This window comes from Plectropomus leopardus, chromosome 4 (genome assembly GCF_026936395.1).
Source record: "Plectropomus leopardus strain MGB_pleo_1.0 chromosome 4, ASM2693639v1, whole genome shotgun sequence".
Taxonomy (NCBI): domain Eukaryota; kingdom Metazoa; phylum Chordata; class Actinopteri; order Perciformes; family Serranidae; genus Plectropomus; species Plectropomus leopardus.
This window is the reverse complement of record NC_142179.1, coordinates 2,809,605-2,835,386: the sequence shown is the minus strand read 5'-3', so window position 1 is coordinate 2,835,386 and position 25,782 is coordinate 2,809,605. Positions and strand designations below refer to the sequence as shown.

Below are 25,782 nucleotides of genomic sequence, written 5' to 3'. Positions count from 1 at the left end.
TATAGTAAAACGTTTGCTTGCTACAGCTAGTAGATGCATATATATTCAAATGTAAAACTACTAAAATTAAGTGATAGCTATTAGGAACAAAATAACCAAATGTGTAATTTTTTACCAACAATTGTTGACACTGTGCTCATGCTTTCTGCCATTTCTGCTGCCTTGAAACGTCATGCAAATGTCACAACTCGGCAATTCGTATATCATCAAAATTTTCCAATTTTGCACTCATAAATATGACTTTCGAGGGCTGTTCGTAACTCGTAAATACAATATTTTCCAAGGAGCATGTGAAGTCAGCATTATTTATGTGCTGAAAAAGTACTTTGCTGTTTGTTTTTGCACAAATGTCGCAAAGTTACAAGTCTTTGAACTATAAAACAGTTGAAAAACGAATAATATTCCTTAATTACTGCTGTTATTACATGTTACTGTGTCCCTATCTTGTGTTACTCGACACACTAACAGTTTAAATAAGAGGGTGAGGACCAAACCCCACTGACATGTGACCAATCCAGTGTCAGCTCTGACTTTAAATTGGCCTCCGTACGCAATACATCTGCTTCCTGTAACATTAATTACAGTCTCCTGTCCAGAAATTACAAGTGTCACTTTCTTATGAAGCTTTTCCCTTTTCTCTTTCATTACGCTCAGAAGGTAACGGGCCTGATGTGGTGCAGAGCGCGCAGTTCCTTGTCAGGCAATCAGGTTTTATTAGAGCCCTTGTTTCAGTCCAAATAGCCCTCGGAAACCCGACAGCTATTAAAACACGAAAGCTCTGCTGAATTCTTTACTGCTATTAGTGGTCGTAATTATAGAAATGATCTCAAACTGACTCAGAGAGGGGTTTTTTGGGGGGGGTTTTGGGCACAAAGGGACGGAGGAGGGTCAGAAAGCTCCAGTGGGTCCAACTGTGGACCATTTTATCCTACAGCTGCGAAAATAAATCAACAGAATCCCTCATGCTCTCTCTCTATTTATCACACACACTCCTTTCTTTCTCACACACTTCACACACACACACACTGCGTCCTCTTTGAAGTCTTTTCACATAATTATTCCTCTTTTTTATCTATAGTTGAACATTTTGGGAAATATTTGCCTTGTTTCTGAGAGTTAGATGAGAAGGTTTATTAGTTAAAAGTTGATTAGCTTCTGTTCGGTGACCAGCATTGATGTAATCTAACTAAGTACATTTACTCAAGTACTGCACTTTAGTACAAAATTCAGGCACTTTACTTGTGTATTTACTTTTCATGTCACTTTATATCTTTACTACACTTCAGAGGGAAATGTACTTTTTTACTTCGCTTCATTTATCTGAACACTGTAATTACTTTTTTTTGATTGTCAAATTTTCTGGTAATTTTTATGATTTAAATATATATGTATATATATATATATATATATATATACACACACACACACACACATATATATATATATATATATATATATATATATATATATATATATATATATATAATTTTGAGGTTTTGGGGTTTTTTTTCTTCCTTTTTTGTTTTCTTACAATTTTTACAATGTGGTATTAGTACTTTAACTTAATTATAGGATCTAAGTAGTTCTTCCACCACAACCAGCCAGCACCTCTGCAGCTCACTAATCATCGGGTTTAATTTTGTTGGTTTAATCCATAAAAAGACAATTTTACATGCATGAACATCATGTTTCCATTGCCCCCAGAATTTCTGTGAACCGTCTCGGTGTGTGTGGATTAAATACATGAAATATAATACGATCATTAGCGAGCTTTAGACGTGTTGTATTTCCCATCTTTAGGCAGAGGTAGGCTAACTGTTTCCATCTGCCTCCAGTCTTTATGCTAAGCTAAAGTAATCCTCTGACACATCAAAGTCCAGGTGTAGTGGCGTACTGCTGCATACGGGAAAATATTATAAAACCTTCGGTGTCTCCGGTCTGATAAATGTCTGCGTGTGATGTTGTGGAAGTCAATTAGCTCTAAAGATTACTGGTTTGGAAATTTTAAAAAAAATCTGGAAATGTGGAATAAAAAAGAAGAGAGATGTCTGTGCTCACCTCTGCTGCAGGATAAATCAGCTGCTGCAAGCATGAAACACCTAAATTAGCTGTCTACAGTTGAGGTGCACTGTGGGTAATGTAGGCACAAGGTTTTGACCAGGAAGAAGAATGTAGGGAAGGAAAAAAGTAGATATTTCTGTTTCTGTTGCATCAATTTTTAGCCTTCTTTTCAAATTTCGGGCACAAGACTTTTACTAGCCTGTACTCGTCAATTACTGCTGCTTGGACAGTGATTTCGGCATCACACACTCATGCACAAAGACACCTTTCATGGTGGTTTGATACGCTGTCAGACGGCGTCAGTTTGAAATGCTGCCAATATTTATGTAGTGCTGCCTTCAAGTGCTCCTCTGAAATATCGTACTTATCAGTTATGAGCACATGTATGGCCAAAGTCAAATCGACCCTTTAAATTCCAATTTAAAACTTGAAATGCATTTAATTTTTCTTGACAAAGTGACATAGCATTTTGTTTGTGCATGCATGTGTGTGCTTAAAAAATTCTTCAAAATAGTTTTCCTTTTAATTTTTTTTTAAACTTTGAAATTGGTCAATTTGACCCGTGACATAACAGGGTTAAGGACGCATAGACCTCCGCTGTCTACATCATTGCCTCCATTTAAAAGTAAATCATTTTGATCTCCTCTACCTTCGCCTCGATTGTTACGTGAAACCTTTGACATCGCCCTCTAATGCCATCTATTGGCTGAATCTGTGCCATCGTAAAAGACGCATTATTTTTAAACTCAAAACCAATTTTTCTAAAAATGAAACTTTCCTCGAGGTGTTTAACTCATCTCTTGCACTTGATTGTATTTTGTCTTTGGCCTGGGATAGTTGACAGTTTATTTGTCGACTGCACAGATGCTAAATTATATGCTCATTTGCTCCATTTGTTCAGATGCTTGAAAGCTGTGATATTTTAAGATTGTTATCTATGAATCTATCTATCTACGCTGATAATGTCATCGTACCTTTATGAAGGTTTGTTAGATCGAAATGTTGTTTTTTCACTCAGTAAATATGTTAGCAGTGTAAACGGGACAGTGTGCAAGAGTTTCTGTCTTTGTCTTTAAACTCAAAAATTCAAAATTGTTTTATTTAATCGTTTGTATTGTCTTAAATAGGAATACAGTTAATTTGAAGTTGTCACTGATGTTTTTATCATTTTTTGTTTTTCTCTACCCATTCAGATTTAATGTAACCAATGAGGTCATTCCTGCTGCAGGCGGTCATCAGAGTAACGTTTATAAGTCCAACAGATCTACTGTATTTCAATCACGCTCAATAAATCTTTACTGTGTTTGAGAGGAAAGTGTTTTTGATCTTCAGCAGGTCTGTCATTTGACTCTGAACTTTCCAAAAACTCTTTATCATCTTAAGTTAAGGAGACTTTAAACCGCTCTTGTATCTCTAAAAGTAACCTGCGCTGGCCATTGTCTTCACGTGATTTTTATAAACAAGCTATCTCGTGTTCCTCACAGATGGTCCCAATACATTTTCCTCCTCAGTACTTTTTACAAGAGGTGGCAGCGCTCCAGCTCATGACAGCAGCTCTCAATTAGAAAAGAAATACGCCTCGAAATCAGGATCCAAGTCTCTGCCAAGTCCAATAAAAAATGAAGGAATCTGCGTAAGTGACACTGGTGCGGGCAAACGCTGAAAACATAACATGCTGATTAATGTGGAAGGATGTATTTTAAAGCGCAAAGAAAAGATACCCTTTCAAAATAATGGTTAAACAGGCTCGGTATCCTGTGGCAAGAGGTTAATGGGGCTAATGAGTATAAGGATATCAGCGACTACAGGTGCAACCACCGTAAAAAATAAAAACTATGCAGCATACTTAAACCCTTTGGAAACTACAAATTGTCTTGATTTCTGTGAAAAACACAATAGAAGGTGATGAGCAATGAAAGAAATTACTCAAAATATTCAAGAAATCAGTACAAAGTACAAGAAAACTACCTGAAAATCAGTTAAAAAAAAAAGATTGATCTGTTGGTCTGATGAGAGCTGATTAGATTGATGGATGAAAGGATCAGCTGCTGCAAACTTAATAAACTTGTGCAATCAAGGGTTAAATTTCACTCTCATTGCACCTGATGTTGTGCTGCTCCACCTGTGCCCAGAGTACACTCTGTGCTCTGAGAGTGTGGAGCTATCAATATATTCCAATAGGGCTCCAAATGAACGGTACAGCTCCAAAAATATAAAATCAATTTGTGGTGGCAGATATTTTTATCGAGGGTATGTTGGATACTCTGCTTATCATCTCAGGTTAATAAAAAAACATTTATTGGGGCCGTCAAAGACCGGGGGCCCTAAGCAAGTGCTTAATGGGAAAGGCCGGCTCTGTCTTCATGCACATTTGTATTACTTATAGCAGAATATAAATATCTACATAATAATGATCCCAATCTGACACCTGCACGTTAGTTCCAGGCCGACATCCAGCACTTTGTGTTACCATCGCTTTGTCCAGCTGAAATCAAGCCGAAGATGTTTTCAGATGAAAAGATTCAGTGTTTTACATCTGGTCCTGACGCAGCAGCTGCTCCTCGATTATGAATGGAATCTGTTAACACGCGCAGATTATCTTGATGGAGCTCGGTGTTTTCCTTTTGGTGAAAATGCCAAAAAAAAAAAAAAAAAAAAAGGGGGGCGCACAACAGAAGTGCACAGCGTGGCTTTCCAGTGAGTAATGCTGTGTCTGTGTGTGTGTGTGTGTGTGTGTGTGTGTGTGTGTGTGTGTGTGAGAGAGAGAGAGAGAGAGAGAGAGATATGGGGGTTGTTCATGCCACGGACTTGACTTGACTCGTTACATCTGCCCATGTACACGCCCTCACTCACACCCACAAATTCAGACTTTTATTTTATGAGTTAAATTTAAAGATTTGGAACTTCTGATACTTGGTCTGTGAAAGTCAGAGAAGCAAACTTGTGTCTCAAACTTTATTATCCTGATAAATCTGCGTATACTTCCTACAGGTGGTCGTACAAAATCCCCAATTGCATCTGCTGCCGACAGACTGTTGGACTTTGCAGATTCGATGTTGCGGTGAGGAACTGTTTGGCAATTTGGCATTTTTTTGACACTTTTTTATAGTAGATAGTTAGATAACGAGATTTGGCCTCATTCACCAATATATTTATATTTTCTTAAATTCCTTCTTAAATTGTTCTTAAGTAAGTTCGTAAGAAAACTCTACGTCTACGTCAATCTCCTTAACCTGACGAATTGTTCGTGCCTGTGTTCTCAGATCGATGAATCTCTTCGTTCATCGAAAGCACATGCCAGTTGTCTAATAAACACCCACAAATGCCCTTAACAGGGCGTGAGACTGAAGGCGGAGCACCGAAATCAAAATGCAAAAAGAACTTTAGTAGCTCTGAGTTGGAGGTACTGCTGCAGGATGGGAACAGAAATCGAGCAGTGATATTTAGTCGCGTTAATTCTGGATATAAAATCACAGTCGCACACTTTGAATGCTGTATTTGGGGTAGGGCGCAGTACGGATGAGGTTAAAAAGAAGTGGTTTGATTTGAAACCTGACACCAAAAAAAGAAAAAAACACTTAAAAGACGTCTTGTGACTTGTAAAACAGTGACTTTGTCTCGCAGTTTAACCGTGTGTGTTCCTGCTAATCACTGTTTACTCTCAGTGAAGCTCTGTGAGGTGAGAACAATCTCCCCGTCGGTTTCAGGTGATTGAAGGGAAACAGAGTGTGACGCTGATATGAAAAAGCTCAACGTGGCTTCGCAGTTTCCCTCGTGGTTACTGAAGCTGTTATCTTGCTTTTTTGCAAAATGTTTTGGCAGAATTAATGACGGCACAATAACTCCTCTGAAGGAGTCTCTGATACCTGCAGCTGTGCAGACGTCACATGCTGTGAAGGAACTTTAACCTCCGGATCCAAAATGATCCTTTTTGGAAATCTTTTTTTTTTTTTTATTGTTAAGAAATCCAATATGAAATTGCAAATATGAAATGGAAACAGGCAAATTTCCCCCCAAAAAATCACATTTATTGTAAAAATGTTTTTATGCTCACATGAGGTGGTAGTTCAGGAGATTTTAAAAAGCCATATTTGGCAAAACTGCAGTGGGAACCACTGTTTTTAGTCTTTTCTAGGTCACATGACGCTGTGTCTATGTGCTTGTCAGTAGGAACTGTCTCCATCATGATGCAGCAGGAGCTACAAGAGCTGTTATTGCATCACATAACTCTATTGAGCGGATCATCTGGAAGTTTTTAATCCAAAATTCATCGGTGAACTATCAGCTCCCAGAAATCCCTCATACGTGGCCGCTCCCGCGTATAAGGGGCTCGCCTTTCTATCACAGCTCCATAACACGCCTACGTGGCCTTGGATTGGTAATGACGTCTAATGCGGTGGCTGCAATAGAAATAAAGCTGCTAATGTTTTGAACATCCATCGCCATGGTTACTGGGATGTTATCATCAGAGGAGAAGTCGCAGAACATCACTCAGTGGAAACACAGTCATCTTGTTATCGTGTTGTTCTCTGGCGACGTGACTCTTGGTGGGCAGAATAATAATTTTAAGAAATTATTGCAGTGTTTGGATTTAAGTCTTGGCTTTTGACTTGGAATTTGAAATTTTTATTATTTATTATTTGAAAAAAAAATCTACTTTGTATGTAGTATATTGAAATAATTCATTTTTTATTGTTTTTTTTTTCATCTAAAAACATTGTGGCATCATGACAAAAACCTAGCATTTTAAGGGTAAAAATTCTGAAAATTAATGAGTATTTGATACTTACAGTTAAGACTGATGTTAGTTCAAAAAATAAACTAAATAAAAGTAGAAAATCATATTAATGTATACTTTTTTTTTTTATACCCTGATTTTGAAAAGCACATTTTACAAGTGTGTGTAATTAAAGCGAGCCCAAAGGGTTTTGGTTTTTTTTTCTGAAAAATTAAAAGTTTTCTGTAAAAAAAACCAACAAAAAAACTATTTTTGGCAGTGGATGAATACATATTTCGTGAGGAAACATGTCCCACAGTGCAACAATGGGGCTCACTGATGCGTTTTCATTAGTTTTTAGACAACAATGGAGCTGTGTGTCACAGAGGAAGAGGATATATCAGAGACATTAGTTAGTAAATATTTTTATGGCATTTTTTGATTAAAATATGGAGTATCATTACACACTTCATTTCAGCACCCAGCGTCTGTTTGTAGCTGCAGGGTGGTCTCTGGTAGTTTAACACATTGTCCGGTCATAAAAAAAGGTCACAGGTTTGATCGCTGTCACGGCTCATCTGTCCATCAACCGCCATGTGTCCCCGAACTAAACACTGCGCCATTGTGTGAGAGCCCGGAGTATAAATCTCAGCCGTGGACAGAAAAAGTCGTCCTGCTTTTTACATCCAGCAGTAAAACTCTGACATGTGATATACAAGAGCTGAAACATTTTACATACTTGGCAACAGATTCATATCTGACACACGCACAGAGTCCGTCTCAGACGGGCCGCTCAGCGAGACTCTGCCCGTCGTCTCTAATGAAGCTGAGTCGTAGGCTTCCTGTCATTACGATACCTCCTGTTCAACGTGAGCAGAATTTAGCTTAAATCCGCCGCCTGAGAAATCCATTTTTCATACGACTGGTTATGGGTTCGTGTCAGCCGCACTTCTCAAAACAAAGAGCACATGTGTCCGTTTAATGTAAACCAGACGCGTGGATGGAAGCGCCCGGCCTCCAGCTGCCTGCCCCCTCCGTCCCTGTGGAGGGAGCTGTGAAACACGGCCCTGGAGGGGGGCAGTGTGGGTTATTAGTGAGTTTGCAGGCATTAACCCTCGTTCTCTCCTTCTGGCGTGACCCCGGGTGACCCCAGCAGGGCTCGCCACAATAAAAGGGCCAAAGGGGTGACGGCGGAAAGCAGGGGGTTTAAAACAGAGCCAGAGAAGTTCGCTGCGGCTGACGGATGTCATGCCTCGGCGTCATCTGCAGCTGAATCTTGAGCTTATGTCGTCAAACATCACTTTGCTGCAGTTTAACCCAATTTAAAACCTGAGCTAACTGGCCTGATGCCTTTCAAAAACACAGGAAGAGGTTTCGAGTTATGAGTTTGAAGAAAATTATGAGCAAAGAATGATGGTCAAAATCAGTTAAAAAAACAAAAACAAACAATAAATATTATATATATATATATATATATATATATATATATATAAGAATAGTAAGAGGAAATATAGTTTAAATATAGTTTTTGGGAAATTGTAATTTGGGAAATATTCTCAGTCTCTTTCTCTCCATCTCTCTTTTAAAATTAATTTTGTTGTTTTTCCCCATTATCTCTCTCTCTCTCTCTCTCTCTATATATATATATATATATATATATATATATATATATAATAAAAGTTAAGAATAATCACAATAATAATTATAGTTTTTGTGAAATTTTCCATTGTTTAAACATTTTTATTAACTTGTAATAATTTCTCAATCTCTCTTCCTCTCTCTCTTAAAGTATATTTTTTTTTCTTTCTTTTTTTCCCATAATTTCTTTCACTTTGGACATCTCTTGCTAAGTTTCTCATTGCCTTTTTTAGTCATTTTTTAAAGAAATCAAACAATTTTCTCAAGTTTGAAATTAAAGTTAAATGTAAGTGAAAGGTTTGGTCCTGCTGAATGCAGGACAACAAAACTGATGTCGTTCCAGGTTTCAGAGGGTTAAAAACACGTTTGATGTCGTGGGGGTTTGAGAGTTTTGATTGGCAGCGTGGTTGAAGTATTTCAAAGCGCTTTGAGGATGATAAGCTCGCTTTAACTGCAGCATTAAGAGGAAATACCTGCAGCTGGTCCAGAAATCTCACACAAATTTAATTAAAGGCCTCTTTTATAAAGGGATTTGCAGCGTTATAGTGGCCTCATTGTTCTTCAAGGTAATTCTATCTTCATTGGCATCATTACGTAATATTTTAATGTTTAACAGATTTTCTTCCACAAGTTTTGCTACAAGAAAAAGTGAAAACGATCACAGTGTAAGGTCTGCTCTCTAGCTTTCAGGCTTTCAATCATGTTACTTTTCACGGTTAATCGAGTTTACTCAGTTGCCATGGAGATAAATTTGCTGACATGCCACTTCATAGATTTGATCCTTGCAGCCACTTTAGCACTTAAAGGTCCAGCGTGTAGGATTTAGGGGGATATTTTGGCAGAAATGGAATATAATGTAATAAGTATGTTTTCTTTAGTGTATTATCACCTGAAAATAAGAACTGTTGTGTTAACATTACCTTAGAGTGAGCCATTTATATTCGGGTTGTCAAACGATTAAAAAAATACATTTTATTAATTACATGCTCTGTGATTAACTCATCTAAACTAATCGCATAGATCAGTTTTTGCTGTGAAAGTTTGTTTATAGTCGTTCCATCCATATCTGCGAGAGCACATACAGTGAAGGGAAATAACGTACCTCCGGACCACTGTGCAAAATAAAACATTTCAACTCAGCACAAACCGAACAAAGTCGCTCACTTTGGCTTCTTTTAGAAAAACTGCCATTATACATTTTTATTTTTTCGCAGTTCAGTTGAATTTTGACAAACAATGAATAACTGAATAAGTTTTAGTATTGTTAATGCAAATGACTGAAGTTTGGGAACTGTGGAAAAACTTTCGGTCAGTGTGATTGACCCAGTTGCCCTCATTGTCTTTCTTTTGCTCTGCAGGTGGAGGTGAGACAGTTTCTGCAATCAGACCGTCACACACACCTCTGAGTCTCTGCGGTAAACAAAACTCCCACCGCACACATGAACCCATGTGAACTTCAGAGGCTGATCAGGAACTAAAGGCCTTTACTGAACTCTGCTGGTGATCAGGCACAACTGCAACAACAACACACACACACACACACACACACACAGAATAAAATATGTCAGTCAGTTAATCTTAATCAATCATTAATTTCATCATTAGCAACATTATTTGCCTATCAATAGGAATAACAATAAGAAATCCAGTGGATAAAATGATAGAGAAATATTAATATTGTATTTTGTTTTTTAATATATCGTCACCATCCAGTAAAATACATTATCTTTAAAATGTCACCAAGACAAAGAAAATGTACAGTCAGACAACTTCATACTGAACTGCGCAGAGTGGAGAAATACTTGTTTTTGTGTCGCGTCTATCGTGCCCATCGCGCCCAGCGCACTGTCCAGCCTGACTCTGCATCCGTCCACATCTTAACATTGACTTTGAATGTAAACACACCGTGCGAAGAGCTCGTGTTTCATCCGGTGTGAACACACAGTTCAAAGGAAGCAACAAATCTCCTTGCCGGATTTGAAACTACTGTACTAAGAAACAAGATGCCAGTGACGTTTTTCAAAACAATTTGGCATGTCGGGGCTTCAGGACACTTTGATTACCTCAGATGAGCAGTATGGAGACATTTTGTGGTTTTACTGTGTATTTTTTTAACGTTTGAATCCTGGTCACCATTTGCTTAAATTATTTAGGAGATGAGTGTAACACCTTTTCCCTGTGAACCTCCTGCAGTGTTTTGTGGACTATAAATCTTCATGAAGGTGAGTACATGATGACTGAAATTTTTGGGTGAACGATCCCTTTGAATAAAAGTCAAAAGTCAGTCAAACTGTTGCTGTTGCTCCACTCTTTTCCTCAGCAGTCCTGGCCGGTGTGTTTGTGTTCTTCCCCCTGCTGATCAGCTCTCCGAGCTTCTCTCTCAGGTTTTTGTTGGAGCAGGTGAGGAGCACCGCAGAGGCCACGCAATAAAACGACAAGCCAAGGAAGAGCGAGTCCGCGCTCAGCCCTGAAGCAAAGATGGCGTGGAAGTAGTAGAGGGAGATGGTGAGCAGCGTGGTGAGGTAAACCCAGACCAGCGCCACCGTCAGCTTGCAGACGAACAGGTACGACTTTGTGGCGTGAGAGCCGCTCTGCTTCTTCTGCATGGACCAGGTGTGCTTGCAGAGGTAGACGACCAGCCTCAGTGACGTCGGGAGCATGATCATCGAGGGCATCAGGGTGAGGTAGCAGATGAAGGTGATCACATAAACGTTGACGTCCACCCAGGCAGGAAAAAGAGGCTTCCTGATACATGTGTCTGTCATGTTTTGATCGAAAGTTTTGCTGCCGAAATGGAGGAAGAAGAAAGGTGCGAACATCACGCAGGAGGTCAGCAAGGTCATCACCAGGGTGACGTTCAGGATCGTCGAGATGTTCTCCCTGAGCGCTCGAAAGAGACCCGAGGAGAAGCTTAAAATCTTAATACAGTAGAGGACGCTCAGCCAGGCGACAGACCAGAAACTGACGGAGCTGCTGCTGAGCCACACGAACAGGACGACGCAGAAGAAGAAAGGTAAGTCCGGCCAGCAGAGCACCCCGACCCAGACGGACGCCACCAGGATGAAGGTGGATGTCTGCAGCAGGACGTTGCTCAGTGAGATGAAGCAGATGATGACGGCCACGGTGTCCACACCTCCGGAGCTCCGCTGCTGCACCAGCATGACCCCGAGATTGAAGAAGTTGGCGAGCACCCCCAGGACCAGCAGGAGGGCGGTGCCACACAGCTTCAGATCTGCAGGTCCGAGCATGGTTGCAGAGGCCCAGCGGAGACGGATCCTGCTGCTGTCCTCTCAGGCCTCAGAGCACAATGACATGCTCAGGGTCCTCACACGCTAAATGACAGTACCCAGCATGCAAATCTGTTCGCCTCAAGTCACCGGTGAGTGTCACTGCATATGAAAACAGACATTAGACATCAATTAAATCAGCCACGTTGCTGCTTTGCTCATTTGTAGAATGTAACTTGACTTGAAACTGAGCAATTACTGAGTACTAAATGATCTGACAGACTTAGTGTTTTTTGTTTATGTCTGCATCTTTGTTTATTTGTACCTGTTGTCATGGTGATGTTGCTGTTGTATCATCCATACTGCAGTGTTTGGCTTTTATTCCTCCAGTCTGGGGTAATGTCATTTACCAGCATTTGCATTTCACTGAGTTTTGTTGACTTTTGTCTGAAAAGTTTGGTGACATAAGTTTTTTGAAAAGAGTAGTACTTTACAAGCAGTTTCTGAAGGCAACATGCCCAAGCAACAATTGATATAAACCATAGACTGTGTTTATATTATATTATATTATATTATATTATATTAGAAAAGTTGGATAAGGGTTAAGCTGTTTTTTTGAGTAGTACTTTACAAGCAGATCCCTACTACTTTATTCTAATGCACTATTTACATGCAGGCCCTGGAGGCAGCATTCCCTAGCAACAAGAGTTTGCATTTTCTTCTTTTTTCAAACACGCTGAAAAAAAGGATTAAAAAGCAAAAAAACACAAGGCCAGAAAAATATACAGGAGAAAGACAACAGAAAACTATGGCAGATATATTCGGTTCTGAGGACAAAGAGAAGTCGTTATATTTGACACAAATTCATTATCTGGAGGAGCAGTTGGAGAGGTAAGAGTAGCTAACGTGGTAACGGTAACTAAAGATAGCTAACGTTAGCTAAAACCAGAGCTAAAGATAGCAAATGGTAGCTAAAGGCCGAGCTAAAGATCGCTAACGGTAGCTAACCTGGCTAAGGGAAACGAAAGATAGCTAACCGTAGCTAAAGACATGGCTAAAGAAAGCTAACGGTAGCTAAAACCAGAGCTAAAGATAGCTAACCGTAGCTAAAGACAGGGCTAAAGGTAGCTTATGGTAGCTAAAGACAGAGCAAACTATAGCTAACGTAGCTAGCGGTAGCTAACGGTAGCTATCGTTAACTTCAGAGCTGTTCTTCTGGAGGGAAATAAGTACTTAATATTTAACTGAAATAAAACAAAAATGTATAAATGTAGATATATGCACTAGTTGTATCTAATAAATGTGAATATATTACGATGTAACTGATTAAACCAGGCATTTAATATTAGTTAGCTATGTTAGCATTAGCACCATTTTTTCTGCAACAAACCATGTTCCTCTGATTGACAAACTGCTTTGTTAATTACGTTGTTAAAAGATTTAATGAGAATCGTATTTAGTTATTAAACAAATGAGCTAGTTAAAATAAAAAAGATAAAATAGTCTATGAGCAATAGAAGTGCAATGAAAAGATGCAAAAGCCCCAGAGAAGATTTCAGGACATTTCTAGAATTTTAAGATGTTTGTAGGATTTCAGGATGTTTCCAGGACATTTGTAGGATTCAAGGACTTTTCTTGGATGTTAGGACATTTCTCAGATCACTGCAAATTGAGAATCAAATAACTTCATACAAAAATTTGCAAAACACTGCGTAGTTTGTTCTTCAAAGTCTTTCCTTCTACCTCATTTAAGTTTTACTGATTTTGTGTTACAAACAATCTTCAGTCAGAATATCAGCATGACAACATTTCTGATACAGGAGCAGTATCATTTTATTGGAAACAATAAAAATCTCAGTATTTTCTAACATGTAATAATATATCTTCATCCTGCAGATGTCAGCTTAAACGCAAGGAGCTTGAGATAAAGAACAAGGATCTCGCCTCTCAGCACAGCGCGCTGCTGAAGAAAAAGAAAGACACCACAGAGTCCCTGAAACGCTCCGTGGCTGCCAAAGAAAAGAAGGTGGACGAGCTGCTTGAGCAGCAAGAGAGTCAGCAGCTGGCTGCCAAACAAGACCGAGACTCGCTGGAGCTGCAGCACAGTCGGCAGATGAAGGAGCTGCAGGACCAGATCGACAGACTCAAGTCTGAGAGCAGCATCCAGGGTGAGACAGACAAAATGTTTTTTTTGTCCCCCATCCAAGTCCGTGTCATTTACAGTTGAGTATCTGTCGATCCTGAATTCCCGATCTGATACTTGTATTTACCTTGATAATGCAACTGCACAGTGAACACTTCAAGTACTTTTAAGCTATAAAAAAAACCTTATAATCAAATAAAAAAAAAATAAATAAATAAAAATTAAAACATAAATCCAGCAAATATGCTTGACAGTTTTATAATAATAAAAGTAATAATTATGGTAATAAGCTTTATTTATACAGTACCTTTCATAAGAGAAATGCAACACAAAGTGCTTTACAAAAAAAAAACAAGCCAACATGGCAATTTAGGATAAAAGGGCATTTTAAACCCTTAAATGCTTAATATCATAAATCATGATATTGCGCACTTAATTGTAAGGGGGGGGTGACCTGTACAGTGACCTAAACAGTATGCAGGCTGGCGGTTGTCAGGGCGTTTACTGCGTGGTAATGTGAAAGCCCCTTTGGCGTTCTCAGGTGAAATACCAAGTTTTTTGGGAGTCTCTTTTGTCTACACTCCTCTCTTCCCCTAAGCAGCAAAGTTTGTGGAGCAGCAGAAGAAGAGAGAGCTGCTGATGGAGCTGCTGTCCCACGTGGAGTCTCTGAGGACGCAGCTGGTCAGTCAGAGGGAGGACAATGAAGCTGCGATCGACGGCCTGATGAAAGAAACGGAGGCAAAGAGAGAAAGGTGAAGTCAGGGATGGAAGGGGATGGCGTAAAGGATTTTTAACATTGACAGCTCTCTCCTCCTCTTATGAGGTCTCGCTTCCACTTTTCAGGAAACTGAACATTCTCTGTGTTTATGACATAAATATACATCAGATATGTGTGTTTATGTATAAATACATGTTTTAGCAATTTATTTATATTTAATTGACAGACCCATTCATATAATACGAGACAGGTCGATCAGCTTCACCTTCCTTTTTACAAAACAAAACTGGCCGGTATTCCCTCAGATTTCCTTTTTGCTTTACACTTTTTATTGTGTTTTTATTGGATTAATGTTTACTGACTGGTTACTTTGTAATTTATTTTTGCTGTATTTTTCTGTAAAATGTTAATTTAGTTTTTTTGTTTGTTTTTTCTTTATTTTCTTCTGACACTTTTTATTTTATTCTGAATTTTATGTAGTTTTTACTTAAACCTTTATCTAAACTAAACTCATTCTCATTCTGATCTTTTATGTTTGATTGTTGCTTCAAAGTGTTGGTCAGTAAATGTTTTCTCTGTCCTCCATCAACAGTATGATTGAAGGGGCACAAAACAAAGTGCAGAAAAATGTGAAGAAAAAGACGACAAAGATTCTTCGGAAGGAGCGAGCTCTTCACATTGAGCGGCTGCAGCAGCTGCCGTTCCTGCTGAAAGAAAGCTGGATCCTGATGAAGGAGAAAGAGGTGCTGATGGACAAAGATAAAGATCTCTGCTCTGAGAGGGACCTCCTGAAGAAGGAGCTCAACGAGATGACCCGGGAGAGCTTCAGCTACAAGAAGGTAGGAGGACAAATATGGACGATCGCTGCTTTTACACTGCCAGTTCAAGGCGGGAGTATCACGCTGATATCCCACCACGCCATTCTGTATTTAAGGTACGATCATGGAATAAGGGGACAGAGTGGTCTCACCTGTGAGCCTCCATGGAAGGTATGAAAGGGACAGTCGAGGACTTTTGAAGAGGGACTTTATGAGATTATGTATAGTTTGTGTATTGTAGCTGGTAGTCGCGTGCTCCGGGTTTGCAGAAACAGACGGTATAGGAAATGTGGTTAAAAAAAAGTGTCCGATAGTCCGCTCCAGTGCGCGGACATGTTCAATAGCTCTCTCCAGCGCTGAAATGTCCAACAGCCTGCTCAAGCGCAGACATGTCCAACCACCCGCTCCAGTGCGCGGACATGTCCGACAGCCTGCTCCAGCGCAGACATGTGCGACACTTCGCTTCAGCGCAGACATGTCCAACAGCCTACTCCAGTGTGGACCTGTGCGACAGTCTGCTCCAGCGCGCGGACATGTCCAACAGCCTGCTCCAGCATGGACATGTCCAACAGCCCGCTCGAGATCGCGGACATGTCCGACAGCCCGCTCGAGATCGCGGACATGTCCGACAGCCCGCTCGAGATCGCGGACATGTCCGACAGCCCGCTCGAGTGCGGACATGTCCAGATCAACAGACAGCCAACAGATCAAAGATCAAACAGAGCGACATGATTTCAGACCCGTGGGACACTGACACGAGGTCAGCAGTTGAACTTCCTTTATCTTGTCCCGTCTTGCCAAAATAACTCAAAATGTTCCTTCTTCAGGAGGTGAAGCGGCTGGAAGAGACGGTGCGGCAGCTGAGGGGCGAGTTAAAGGACCTGCGCTCCGCCTGTGAGAGCGCGCTGCCTGAGGAAGCAGCTCTCAGGTAAAAGTTTCCTCTTTTTTTACCATCACAGGCTCAGATTCACATTTACTGTCATGCAAGGTGCATTTCAAGAATGTCGTAATCCTCAGTATCAAACCCCATTTTTCATGATAATTTTTGAGAGTAGAAAACAAAATCTGCACACTACAATATGCTCCCACAAATATTTAACCCTTTAACAGCTGCATGGACATCAGTTTTCTTGTGCTGCATTCAGGCGTCTTTTGTTAGTATTTAAAGCTCTTAAACCTGAGAAAATGGATTTGATTCCTTTTAAAAACACAGGAAGAATTAAAAAAAAAACCTGAAAATAATTAAGATAAAGAGAAATTAAAGGGGAACATAAGAGCAGTGGGATAGATTACATGGGTTTCTGATATTTTGTTTTTATTCTGCAAATCTTTTCATCTGGGAATTACTTTGTGCGTAAGCTTGAAAAGTGCTATTTAAACAAAGATTATTATTATTAAAAATATGTTTTTAATGCTAATTATTGATCAAATTCACTACCTCCAGTCATAAATGTAAGCAGTACAAGCACATAAAACGTTTGTGAAGCTGATTCAGAGGACATTTAGACTTGAACTAGAGACTCAGTGATCTGCAGTCAAATGCTATAACACCACACTATAACCCCGACTGTTGCAGTGGTAACAGTGATATTGTCTGTGTCATGATTTTCAGACGGAGTCTGGCCCTGGTGACCGAGAAGAGCTGTCAAAAAACCGCCGCGGCAGGTCAGCTGAGGGCCGAAGTCCAGAGGGAGAGCGGCAGGAGGAGGCGTCTGGAGAGCGTCATACAGGAAGCAGACATCATTCTCAGCCACATCCTGACGGTAAAAACATCTCAGTCCAGGAGCACCACAAGAGCTGCTTTTTTTCAGATTTTTTTTCATCTACAAGCATAGTGGCATCATGACAAAAACCTGGTATTTAAAGGGTTGCAACTGTGTGGTTAAATATAAATGAATATTTGATATTAATGATTAGTACTGTTGTTAAAAAATAAGCTCAATGAAAACAGAAAATCATATTTATTTATAGTATTTTTTCTAGCCTGATTCTGAAAAGCACAGTTTGTGTGTAGAGCAGTATCATTGTGAGTATTTGACACTGCACAAAAAGTAATAATGTATAAAAATCAATGTTTCTGCTAGTTGTTGACATATCCCATATCCAAAAACACAGTGTTATCATGACAAAAACTCTATGAGTGTGTGTAATATTAAAGCGGGCCCTGAGGGTTAATAAGAATAATTGTGCTTCTTGGTTGAGACTGTCGCTGATAATTGAAGCTCCGATGCCGTCTGTCCTCTGCAGGACTCAGAGAAGACGTCTGACACTGAGTGGAAGATGCAGAGGCTGCTGGAGATCCTGGAGTGCACGGTCCGCCGGGGAACAGGGTCCGATGTCAAGGACTCTCCTGAGAAGAGCAGGGAAGGACGTGATCTGCAGACCACTGACCCCAAACCAGCCAGGTACATGAATCTTATGACTCTTAGTGAACTGAACTCTACTGATTTCCTGTTTAGAGAAACGCAGAAGGCAAGGCAAGTTTTTTCAGCACTGTTCAGACACAGGGCAACTTCAAGTGTTTTACAGGAGCACAGAAATCTATGAAACACAACACATTAAGAAAACATTACAATTGCATTCAAACACCTTCTACATTTTCTATTTTTTAGAGCCTCTCCGGCTCCTCAGCAGGCTGATCCAGAGGCCTCCACCTCCTCGTCTGCAGGCTGCTGAACCAAATCCAGCCAACAGTAAGAAAAATGAAAGTTTTTCATCCCAACACCCTATTTTAAAATAAAATTTTTAGTCACTTAATTCCCACTACACAGCATTTTCATTGCAAATCATTAAAAAAAAAAACACTCAGAAAAAAGATGCTTTATTGTACGCAGCCTTGAATGTTTCAGTCTGTAAAATGTCAGAAAATTGAGATCAAACTGATGACTCCTTAAATGTCTTGTTTTGTGTGTCCAACAGTCTCAAATATTTCATTCACAGTGAATAAAACAAAATATAAAGGACATTTTCACATTTAGGAGACTGGAGATGGAAAATATTTCGCATTTTTACTCAATAAATGACATAAACCATTAATTAGCTGTAGCAAGGGTCGTCAAACAACTTTATTTAACTTAATATATTTTTATAGTTCTGGTTTTAGTTTTTCCCTCCTAAGAATTATATTATTTACGAATGTGTCACATAATCTCTTTCTTAGACAACAGCTGGTTGATATAAAATCACAGTCCGTGTAGAAAGAAGAGAGAAAATAGGTGTAAAACGTGAGGACAACGTCTTCACGGGAGAATAAAAAGCAGGAATGATAATGCATTTTATGAATGATTGAATGAATCTTTTTTTTTGAACATGTTAAAAAAAACAACACAAAAGTAAAAGCAAACAAGCCTTAGTGCAGTGAACGAAAACAAAAAGATAGAAAAGAAGGCCTATACAAAACCTGTGTGTAAATCTCAATAAATATATAATATATACATGTTCCAAAAGTAGCAGAAAGAAGTGCACACTTTTTAAAAATTCTGCACCATACATATATATATATATGTATGTGTATATATATATATATATATATATATATATATATATATATATATATATATATATATATATATATATATATATATATATATATACACACAGAGTTATATATAGCTCTGTCTCCATGTGATCAGTGACTGTAAGTCCAAGTCTGCTGCTATAAACTCGTTATTAAGAGGACAGTGACTCACAGTTTAAAAGAACGGCAAGCAGATAAAAATGTGATAATCTCCGCAGTGTTTACAAAATGTTGAGCCAAGATGAGGCCAAAGGTCGGACCGCTCAACCAGGACGGCCCGCTCACTTTGAACTGTCGCCACCGTTTAAAAATCAGCGAGCCTCACAGCGAGGAGAGGCGGAGCTCTGGGCCGACGGAGGATAACAGACGCGCAGGAGACGACTGAAGACACAGCAGCCCTCGGAGCGAGACGTCATGGAGCTCTATCTGGACCTGCACTCCCAGCCCTGCCGCTCCGTCTTCCTGTTCGCCAAAGCGGTCGGGATTCCCTTTGAGTTTAAGCATGTGGACCTCGCTGCAGGTAATCCCGCACTGACAGACACACACAAGACGTACTGAAAAGACAGACGAAAGAAAAAGTTCAAACATGGTGCGGGGGGGTTAGAGGACAAATGTGGCTTATGGAGATACCTCCCTATAAATAACCATAATCATTCATAACAAAATATACATATATATATATAAAATCAAAGATTGCGTAGTTGATAAAAATGTCAAGACTAGTACAAAACTGATAAAAATTTACGTAACAAAAAGTTTGTGTTTCCTTTAAACGGGTTTGTTCGGATTCACTCAATCACAAAATAGCACAAAAAAGTCTGATGAAGTCTGTGGCAGATCAGCAACTTCTGTGTTCTGTGAGGTGAAATCACGTGTTTCGTCAAAGGTGGCCTGAAGGGAGCGAAACAACAGCTTCAGCTCTCCTTTGTAAAGTATTTAACGGTCAACATGCTTTTAATATTGTGTGCACTTAGACAGATATTAATCTTTTTTAGTTGCCTAAAATTTTGCCTAGATAAGATTTTAGAAAGTGTCCAGGATTTTTCAGAAATTCCTATTTTAGAATGTTTTAAATATTTCAGCACATTTCTGAGATTTTAGGAAATTTCTTGGATTTTAGGATGTTTTTAATATTTTAGCACATTTCTAAGATTTTAATTGCAGAAAGATTTTCTAAGTTTTTTTTTTCGAGGATTTTAGGAAATTTCTAGAATTTTAGGACATTGCTAGGATTTTAGGATGTTTCAAGGATTTTTGGATATTTCTAGGATATTCAGAAATTTCTAGGACTTATAGGACTTTGGTACATTTCTAAGATTTTAGACAATTCCAGGATGTTAAGACATTATTTTTTATTTGATTTTTGCAAATTTATAACATTTTAAGGATTTTAGGACATTTCTTGGATTTTAGGACATTTCTAAGATTTAGGACATCAGGGTCTTAGCTAGGACCTCTGTCAGGGGGATCCTACATTGGAATTTTTTTATAAACAAGCTCTATTTTGATGCTGTTTTATTATCAATACTAAAAATACAAAATAATTCCCAGTGTGAATCACTTTATTTTTATTGTGAATTAGAAATCGGTTGGGGGGCCACTAAGCACCCTATGGGGGGCCAGATTTGGCCCGTGAGCTGTAAGTTGAGGATCACTGTAAAACACTGACAGTGTAAAGACCTCATACAACCCACTTAAAATAATCCAGACTGTCCCTGACTTAACATAGTTTATTTTGAGCTTTTAGAAATGTACACAAACTTACCCGATGTTTGAGTCACGAGTTCAGTCACCTGCAGACTTTGTTGCATAAACTGCAGAAATCTGCACGTTTGTAGCCAGTTTCTTCTCTCTGTCTTTGTAACATTTCGCAGGCGTTTAGAGTTCAACGTCCCTCAGGTCTGGAATTTGTTCTGAAAGCATGAACATTAAAAAAAGCAAACTCCTCCTGTGGGCTATCCGTTTGCATTTTTACATTTCACCCAGAAAGCTGACAGACTCATCCAGCGAGGAGTAGAGTTACGTTAACTCCTGGATGACCGACGTTACCAGCAAACAGCGGGTGGGATGTTGCGGGGCGGAGGTCAGAGCATCCACACAAAACATTCCTGCGTCCCTGAGGTGATCGAGTAGAACAGAGACGTGCCGGGGAACAAAAATAAAGGAAAGAGACGTGTTTGAAAGCTGATTAGAAAAAGATGGCCGTCTCCGTGAAGATTTAAAAGAATAAATTCCATCAGATGGATCGAATTTATAACCTGACGACTGTTTTAACTTCCTGTGGTAATGTACACTCCCTCGCTTACAGTGTATTTAGTTAAGTTTGCTCACAGAGCTTGGGATGGACAGAAACAGGCTAACGTAAATATTTAACCCCTTGAAACCCGAGCAAATTCACTTGATTTCTCTCAAAAACGTCGAGTAAGGCAACAAGCAACTTCACAAGAAATGACCCAAAAAACTGGCAAAAAAAAGCCCCAAAATTACAAGAAAATTAGCACAAAAATAAATAAATACAGAAAGTAAAAAGCAAAATCAAACGAGGAAATAACTTCTAAAAAGAGTGCTGAAAAAATATCTATATAAATATAGTTTCCGGACACATTTTCCTTTTTTTATTCATTTTTTAATATTTCTCTTTATTATTGTTTTAACAGTAATTTACTGGTTGTTTTCTTGTTACCTTTTACCAATTTCTTGAAATTTGCTCATTGACTTTTCCAATGTTTTTGAAGAGAATTTGGGGTTCAAAGGGTTAAAGGCACATACTGTATGTATATGTGCAAGACAGTGTGCATCTGTGGATATGGAAGTATTATTTATTTTCTTTTTCTTTTAGCAAAAACAATGCGGAAAAAAACAAACGGAAAGGAAAGAAATGCAATAATCCTGTACATTGTACTGGACCTGCATTACGCAGCATTATGATTTTAAGTATTGTAAAAAAACATCCATATTTTTGAAACTGTGGTTGTTAAAGTCACAAATAAAAAGAAGAAAGCAGATTAGAAAGAAAAGAGGAGACTAATTTTTTTCAACAGATATTTTCTTCTTTTAGAAGTGGAACAGCCCTTTTCACTCAGTGTGCCTGTCGTCTCTTTTGTATTTACGTTTCATTACAAACGTAATATTTCTGTGCTTCTGATGCTGCTGTGTGTTTTTGTCTCAGGGCATCAGTACAGCGAGGAGTTTGGAAAACTCAGCATCGTGAGGAAGGTTCCTGTCATGAAGGACGGAGGCTTCGTCCTGACCGAGAGGTACAGCTATGGTTTGATCTGCTTCAGGATCGAATTTTTTACATCCACAAAGTGACTCTTAGCTACATAAAGAACATTTTTTTAAGCTTGATCCTGATATTTATATTTTGGAACGGCTGTTTTCAAGCGTCCGTACGTCCAGGTTTTAGACACCAGCCATTTTTTTTATGTGCCTTTTTTCTGTAACATTTATCGCCATATTTTAATTTTTTTTACTAATTTTACTAATTTCTTTGTATGTTAAAAAGAAATTAAACCACATGAAACAAAACAAACAAAAACAACAGAAGAAAAAAAGAAAAGAAGATGGCCACAAGAAAGTGCTAAAAAATGTACATCTATGTTTTTTTCTCTTTTTTGTAACAAAATCTTAAATATTTAATGACGAGAATTATGAATATTAATTTCTGCACATCATCAAAAATAATTTTCATGTTTTCAAAAGAAATTAAACCGAACCTAAAACAAGCAAACAAAAACAACAAAAGAAAAAAAGAAAAGAGAACGAATACAAGAAAGTGCTAAAAAATAAATATATATATTTTTTCTCACTATTGTAACATCATTTGACATATTTAATAAAGAGAATTATAAATCTAGTTCTCTGTGCATCTTCACCATGAACATTTTCCATCTCTCCTTTTACTACTTTTTTTATTTATTTTTTTTTTAAGTTTGTGGGACATTTCTTGCCAAGTTTTTTTTTTTAGGTTTCAGAGGTTTAAAAGCTTGTCAAATGCTTCTGAAAGCAGCACGAGAAAACGTACGTCCTTCCAGGCGTTAAAGGGTTAATTAATGAATTCATATGTTGTATTTGTCTGGCAGCGACAGTCGTGGGTCACATTATTTGTTCCGTCTGACCTCAGAAAAAATGTATTTATAATGTTTTGCTGATAATATTTTCAGTGCAGCTCGACGGCAGCGAGGTGAGTCAGATTCACAAACGTCCGAGCGTTAATTTGCTCCTCTGTTCTTCGCTCTGTGTGTTGCAGCGTTGCGATCCTGAAGTATCTGCTGCAGAAACACTCGTCGTCGGTGGCCGATCACTGGTATCCGGCTGACCTGCAGCAGCGGGCTCGAGTTAATGAATATCTGTCCTGGCAGCACATGAACCTCAGAGCTCAAGGCTCAAAGGTCTTCCTGCTCAGGGTACGAGTCCCAGATCAACCCGCCGCAACCTCACCTGAACCGCCGAGCGCCGCACATTTACACACGTAACCCTCTGAAACCACGAGCGACATCACTTTTCTTGTGGTGCGATTACTTTAAAAAACATGGGAAAAAAAGGAAATAATTGCATAAAATGCAAAAAAATTATAGATTAAAAAAAAATATATATATATTTTAAAGCTGGGGGGAAACTATTTCTTAAATTACCATAATTGCATATTTGAAATTGTTGCAAAACTCTTTATTTATTTAAGTATTTCCTTTTTGATAATTTTCTTGTACTTTAATGCCCATTTTTTTCCCCCGTGTTTTTGAAGGAAAACAAGCAGAATAGCTCAAGTTTCAAAGGGTTAATACATCACTTTATTTCTGCAGCATTATAGTATCATATATATATATAGTATACGTACAATAGAAATCGTTTGTAGGTTTTTGGTTATGAAGTAAAGCACTGGACAAAATAAAGTTTCGATGTAAACTGAAGAATTCACCAAAGTTATTACCAAAGTTATCCTTTTCATAGATTGTCACAAATTTGAAAGAAAAATGTCGTATATTCTCAGTTTATAAAGTCGTAACTTTCTGAAAAAACCCCAAAGGTCAGAGAAGTTGTTTTTTTTGTTTGTTTTTTAAATCTACAGCGGCCCTAATACACGTTTGTAATTACCTTCCTTGTAATGTAACATAATGGAATATTAATTTTCTGCAGCCGTCGACATGAAATGGCTCATATGTGTCGATGTGTGATATTTGTTTACCATCAAATATGTGTCTTCATTTGTCTCGGCGTTACGTCTCTGTCTCCTGTTTGCCAGCCAGCTGAAATCACACTTCTTCTTGAAAATGTTTGAGGTTTTATGCATGAAAATGTTTGGGAATGCTGCATCACACAGGACCAACCCCGGCTGCACTGACCGTTTCTGTGTCGCCGATGTTCGTGTGTCCAGGCTCTGTTTCCGCTCATCATGGGCTCCGAGGTCCCCAAGGACAAGATGGACGCTGCTGTCGAGGATCTGAATCAGTCGCTCCAAATGCTGGAGGAGAAATTCCTGCAGAACAGACCGTTCATCATCGGAGACAAAATCTCTGTGGCTGATCTGGTGGCTGTAGTTGAGATCATGCAGGTAACCGTTCTGATAATAATGATAATGCACCGCTGCTCAGAGCAAAAACCTCATTTATGTTGCAGATGTGAAAAACACGGCTGGACTGTTTTTTCACACCTGCCGCTCGTGATTTCCACTTTGTAACAAATTCTGCAGCTGGACATCGTGTCTTGTTTTTTTCACTTTATGCACAAAACACAAACAACTCTGTGAAGTAAACCATGGTGTTATTGCAACTTAACCCTTTAAAAACAAATTGGTTAGATTTCTTTCAAAAACAAAGGTGGTTAACAAGCAACCTCAAAAGACTTGGCCCAAAAATCATCAAAAATATATAAGTAAAACTAAAAAACAAAGTGAAGTAAAGTTGTTTAAAAACTCTAAAAAAAATTGTCTTGAAAAAAGATATATATATATATATATATATTCTAACATCTAATAATCCTTCCCTCTTTAAAAAAAAAGTAAGTAAATTTTTTTGCAATTGTTGTGACATTTTTTGACAAGTTGATCATTTCATTTTTTATTATGCATTGTTTATATTTATTACATTTATTTATTTGCTCAGTTTTCAAATGAGTAAAAAAGAAAATTACCAAAAAAATAAACAGAAAAAGTTAAAAACAAAAAAAAAGACAAAAAGTGCTGCTAACTGCTACTACTGGGAACTAAATAACTAAATATATAGTTGTTTTTTAAAAATTTTTTTAACATCAATTGTTGACACTTTAAAGTCCTATTTTATCTGAATTTACATGAAAATTCATCAGACAAGTTTAAATATATTTGTAAGACCGTGTTTGCATGTTGAGAGACCTCCTGAGGGATCCTGACACCAGAGATTGAGACACTTTAATGTACATTTAATTTTGCCATTTCGTGTAACTGCATTATTATCTGCCCAAAAAGAATCCGAGTGTTGACTCTGGCGTGTGTTTGCAGCCCGTGGCGACCGGCCTGGACGTGTTTGAGGGCCGGCCGAAGCTGACGGCGTGGAGAGAGCGCGTGAAGAAGGCGCTCGGCGAGAAGCTGTTTGACGAGGCTCACGAGGTGATCATGGCGGTGAGCAGCCTGCCGCAGAAGATGCAGAGCAGCAGCGAGCTGGAGATGCTCAAACCAAAGTTTCGTAAGATTTTCAGCTGAAGACGTGTCTGTGGACAAACGTGACTGTCGGCGATGTCGAAAAATGATCCCAGACGGTTTTTAATTTCATGGTTTTATTGTGATTTTTTTACCAGCAGAATTCCTGCAGGTTTGTCATCAAGTGCCGAGAAATCGTTTAACGAGCTTCCAGCTATTAAACTGATCGTGAAAGCTGAGCAGCTGTGTGATAACTTTCATCTGTTTGTCTGTTTTTAGGAACGTTTGTAGGATATCAGGACATTTTTAGGAATTTAGGACGTTTCTCTG

At 38.7% G+C, this 25,782-nt stretch overlaps 3 protein-coding genes and 2 long non-coding RNA genes across 5 annotated transcripts; 2 read left to right on the top strand and 3 right to left on the bottom strand.

Moving 5' to 3' along the window:
* Positions 1–10,233: 10,233 nt before the first annotated feature.
* On the bottom strand, positions 10,234–12,123 carry tas2r200.1 (taste receptor, type 2, member 200, tandem duplicate 1). The gene has a single exon (XM_042488938.2). The coding sequence runs from the start codon at positions 11,662–11,664 to the stop codon at positions 10,702–10,704; it is 963 nt and encodes a 320-aa protein (XP_042344872.2). The 5' UTR covers positions 11,665–12,123; the 3' UTR covers positions 10,234–10,701.
* Positions 12,124–12,436: 313 nt separating this feature from the next.
* On the top strand, positions 12,437–18,205 carry LOC121944722 (uncharacterized). Its single transcript, XM_088076308.1, has 8 exons — positions 12,437–12,534; positions 13,540–13,811; positions 14,388–14,538; positions 15,097–15,343; positions 16,150–16,250; positions 16,935–17,085; positions 17,570–17,727; positions 17,935–18,205. Exons 1-8 carry the CDS (start codon positions 12,452–12,454, stop codon positions 17,996–17,998), a joined length of 1,227 nt encoding a protein of 408 aa, XP_087932434.1. The 5' UTR covers positions 12,437–12,451; the 3' UTR covers positions 17,999–18,205.
* On the bottom strand, positions 14,064–16,228 carry LOC148189667 (uncharacterized). The gene is made up of 2 exons (XR_015776357.1): positions 15,475–16,228; positions 14,064–14,506 (listed from the first exon to the last, which is right to left on the bottom strand). It is a non-coding gene; the product is annotated as an uncharacterized LOC148189667 (long non-coding RNA).
* Positions 18,206–18,358: 153 nt separating the features above from the next.
* LOC148189666 (uncharacterized) lies at positions 18,359–20,738 on the bottom strand. The gene is made up of 2 exons (XR_015776358.1): positions 20,605–20,738; positions 18,359–19,393 (listed from the first exon to the last, which is right to left on the bottom strand). It is a non-coding gene; the product is annotated as an uncharacterized LOC148189666 (long non-coding RNA).
* gstt1a (glutathione S-transferase theta 1a) lies at positions 19,183–25,691 on the top strand. Its single transcript, XM_042488939.2, has 5 exons — positions 19,183–19,359; positions 22,009–22,096; positions 23,089–23,245; positions 24,214–24,390; positions 25,315–25,691. The coding sequence occupies exons 1-5, from the start codon at positions 19,254–19,256 to the stop codon at positions 25,513–25,515; spliced, it is 729 nt and encodes a 242-aa protein (XP_042344873.2). The 5' UTR covers positions 19,183–19,253; the 3' UTR covers positions 25,516–25,691.
* Positions 25,692–25,782: the final 91 nt, after the last annotated feature.

Excerpts from the sequence above, each read along its gene's own strand:
- tas2r200.1 (XM_042488938.2), bottom strand. The coding sequence starts at position 11,664 with ATGCTCGGACCTGCAGATCTGAAGCTGTGTGGCACCGCCCTCCTGCTG.
- LOC121944722 (XM_088076308.1), top strand. The coding sequence starts at position 12,452 with ATGGCAGATATATTCGGTTCTGAGGACAAAGAGAAGTCGTTATATTTG. Across the intron at positions 15,344-16,149 it reads AGAGCTTCAGCTACAAGAAG|GAGGTGAAGCGGCTGGAAGA; the intron begins GTAGGAGGACAA and ends TTCCTTCTTCAG. Across the intron at positions 16,251-16,934 it reads CCTGAGGAAGCAGCTCTCAG|ACGGAGTCTGGCCCTGGTGA; the intron begins GTAAAAGTTTCC and ends CATGATTTTCAG.
- gstt1a (XM_042488939.2), top strand. The coding sequence starts at position 19,254 with ATGGAGCTCTATCTGGACCTGCACTCCCAGCCCTGCCGCTCCGTCTTC. Across the intron at positions 22,097-23,088 it reads GGCTTCGTCCTGACCGAGAG|CGTTGCGATCCTGAAGTATC; the intron begins GTACAGCTATGG and ends TGTGTGTTGCAG. Across the intron at positions 23,246-24,213 it reads CAAAGGTCTTCCTGCTCAGG|GCTCTGTTTCCGCTCATCAT; the intron begins GTACGAGTCCCA and ends TCGTGTGTCCAG.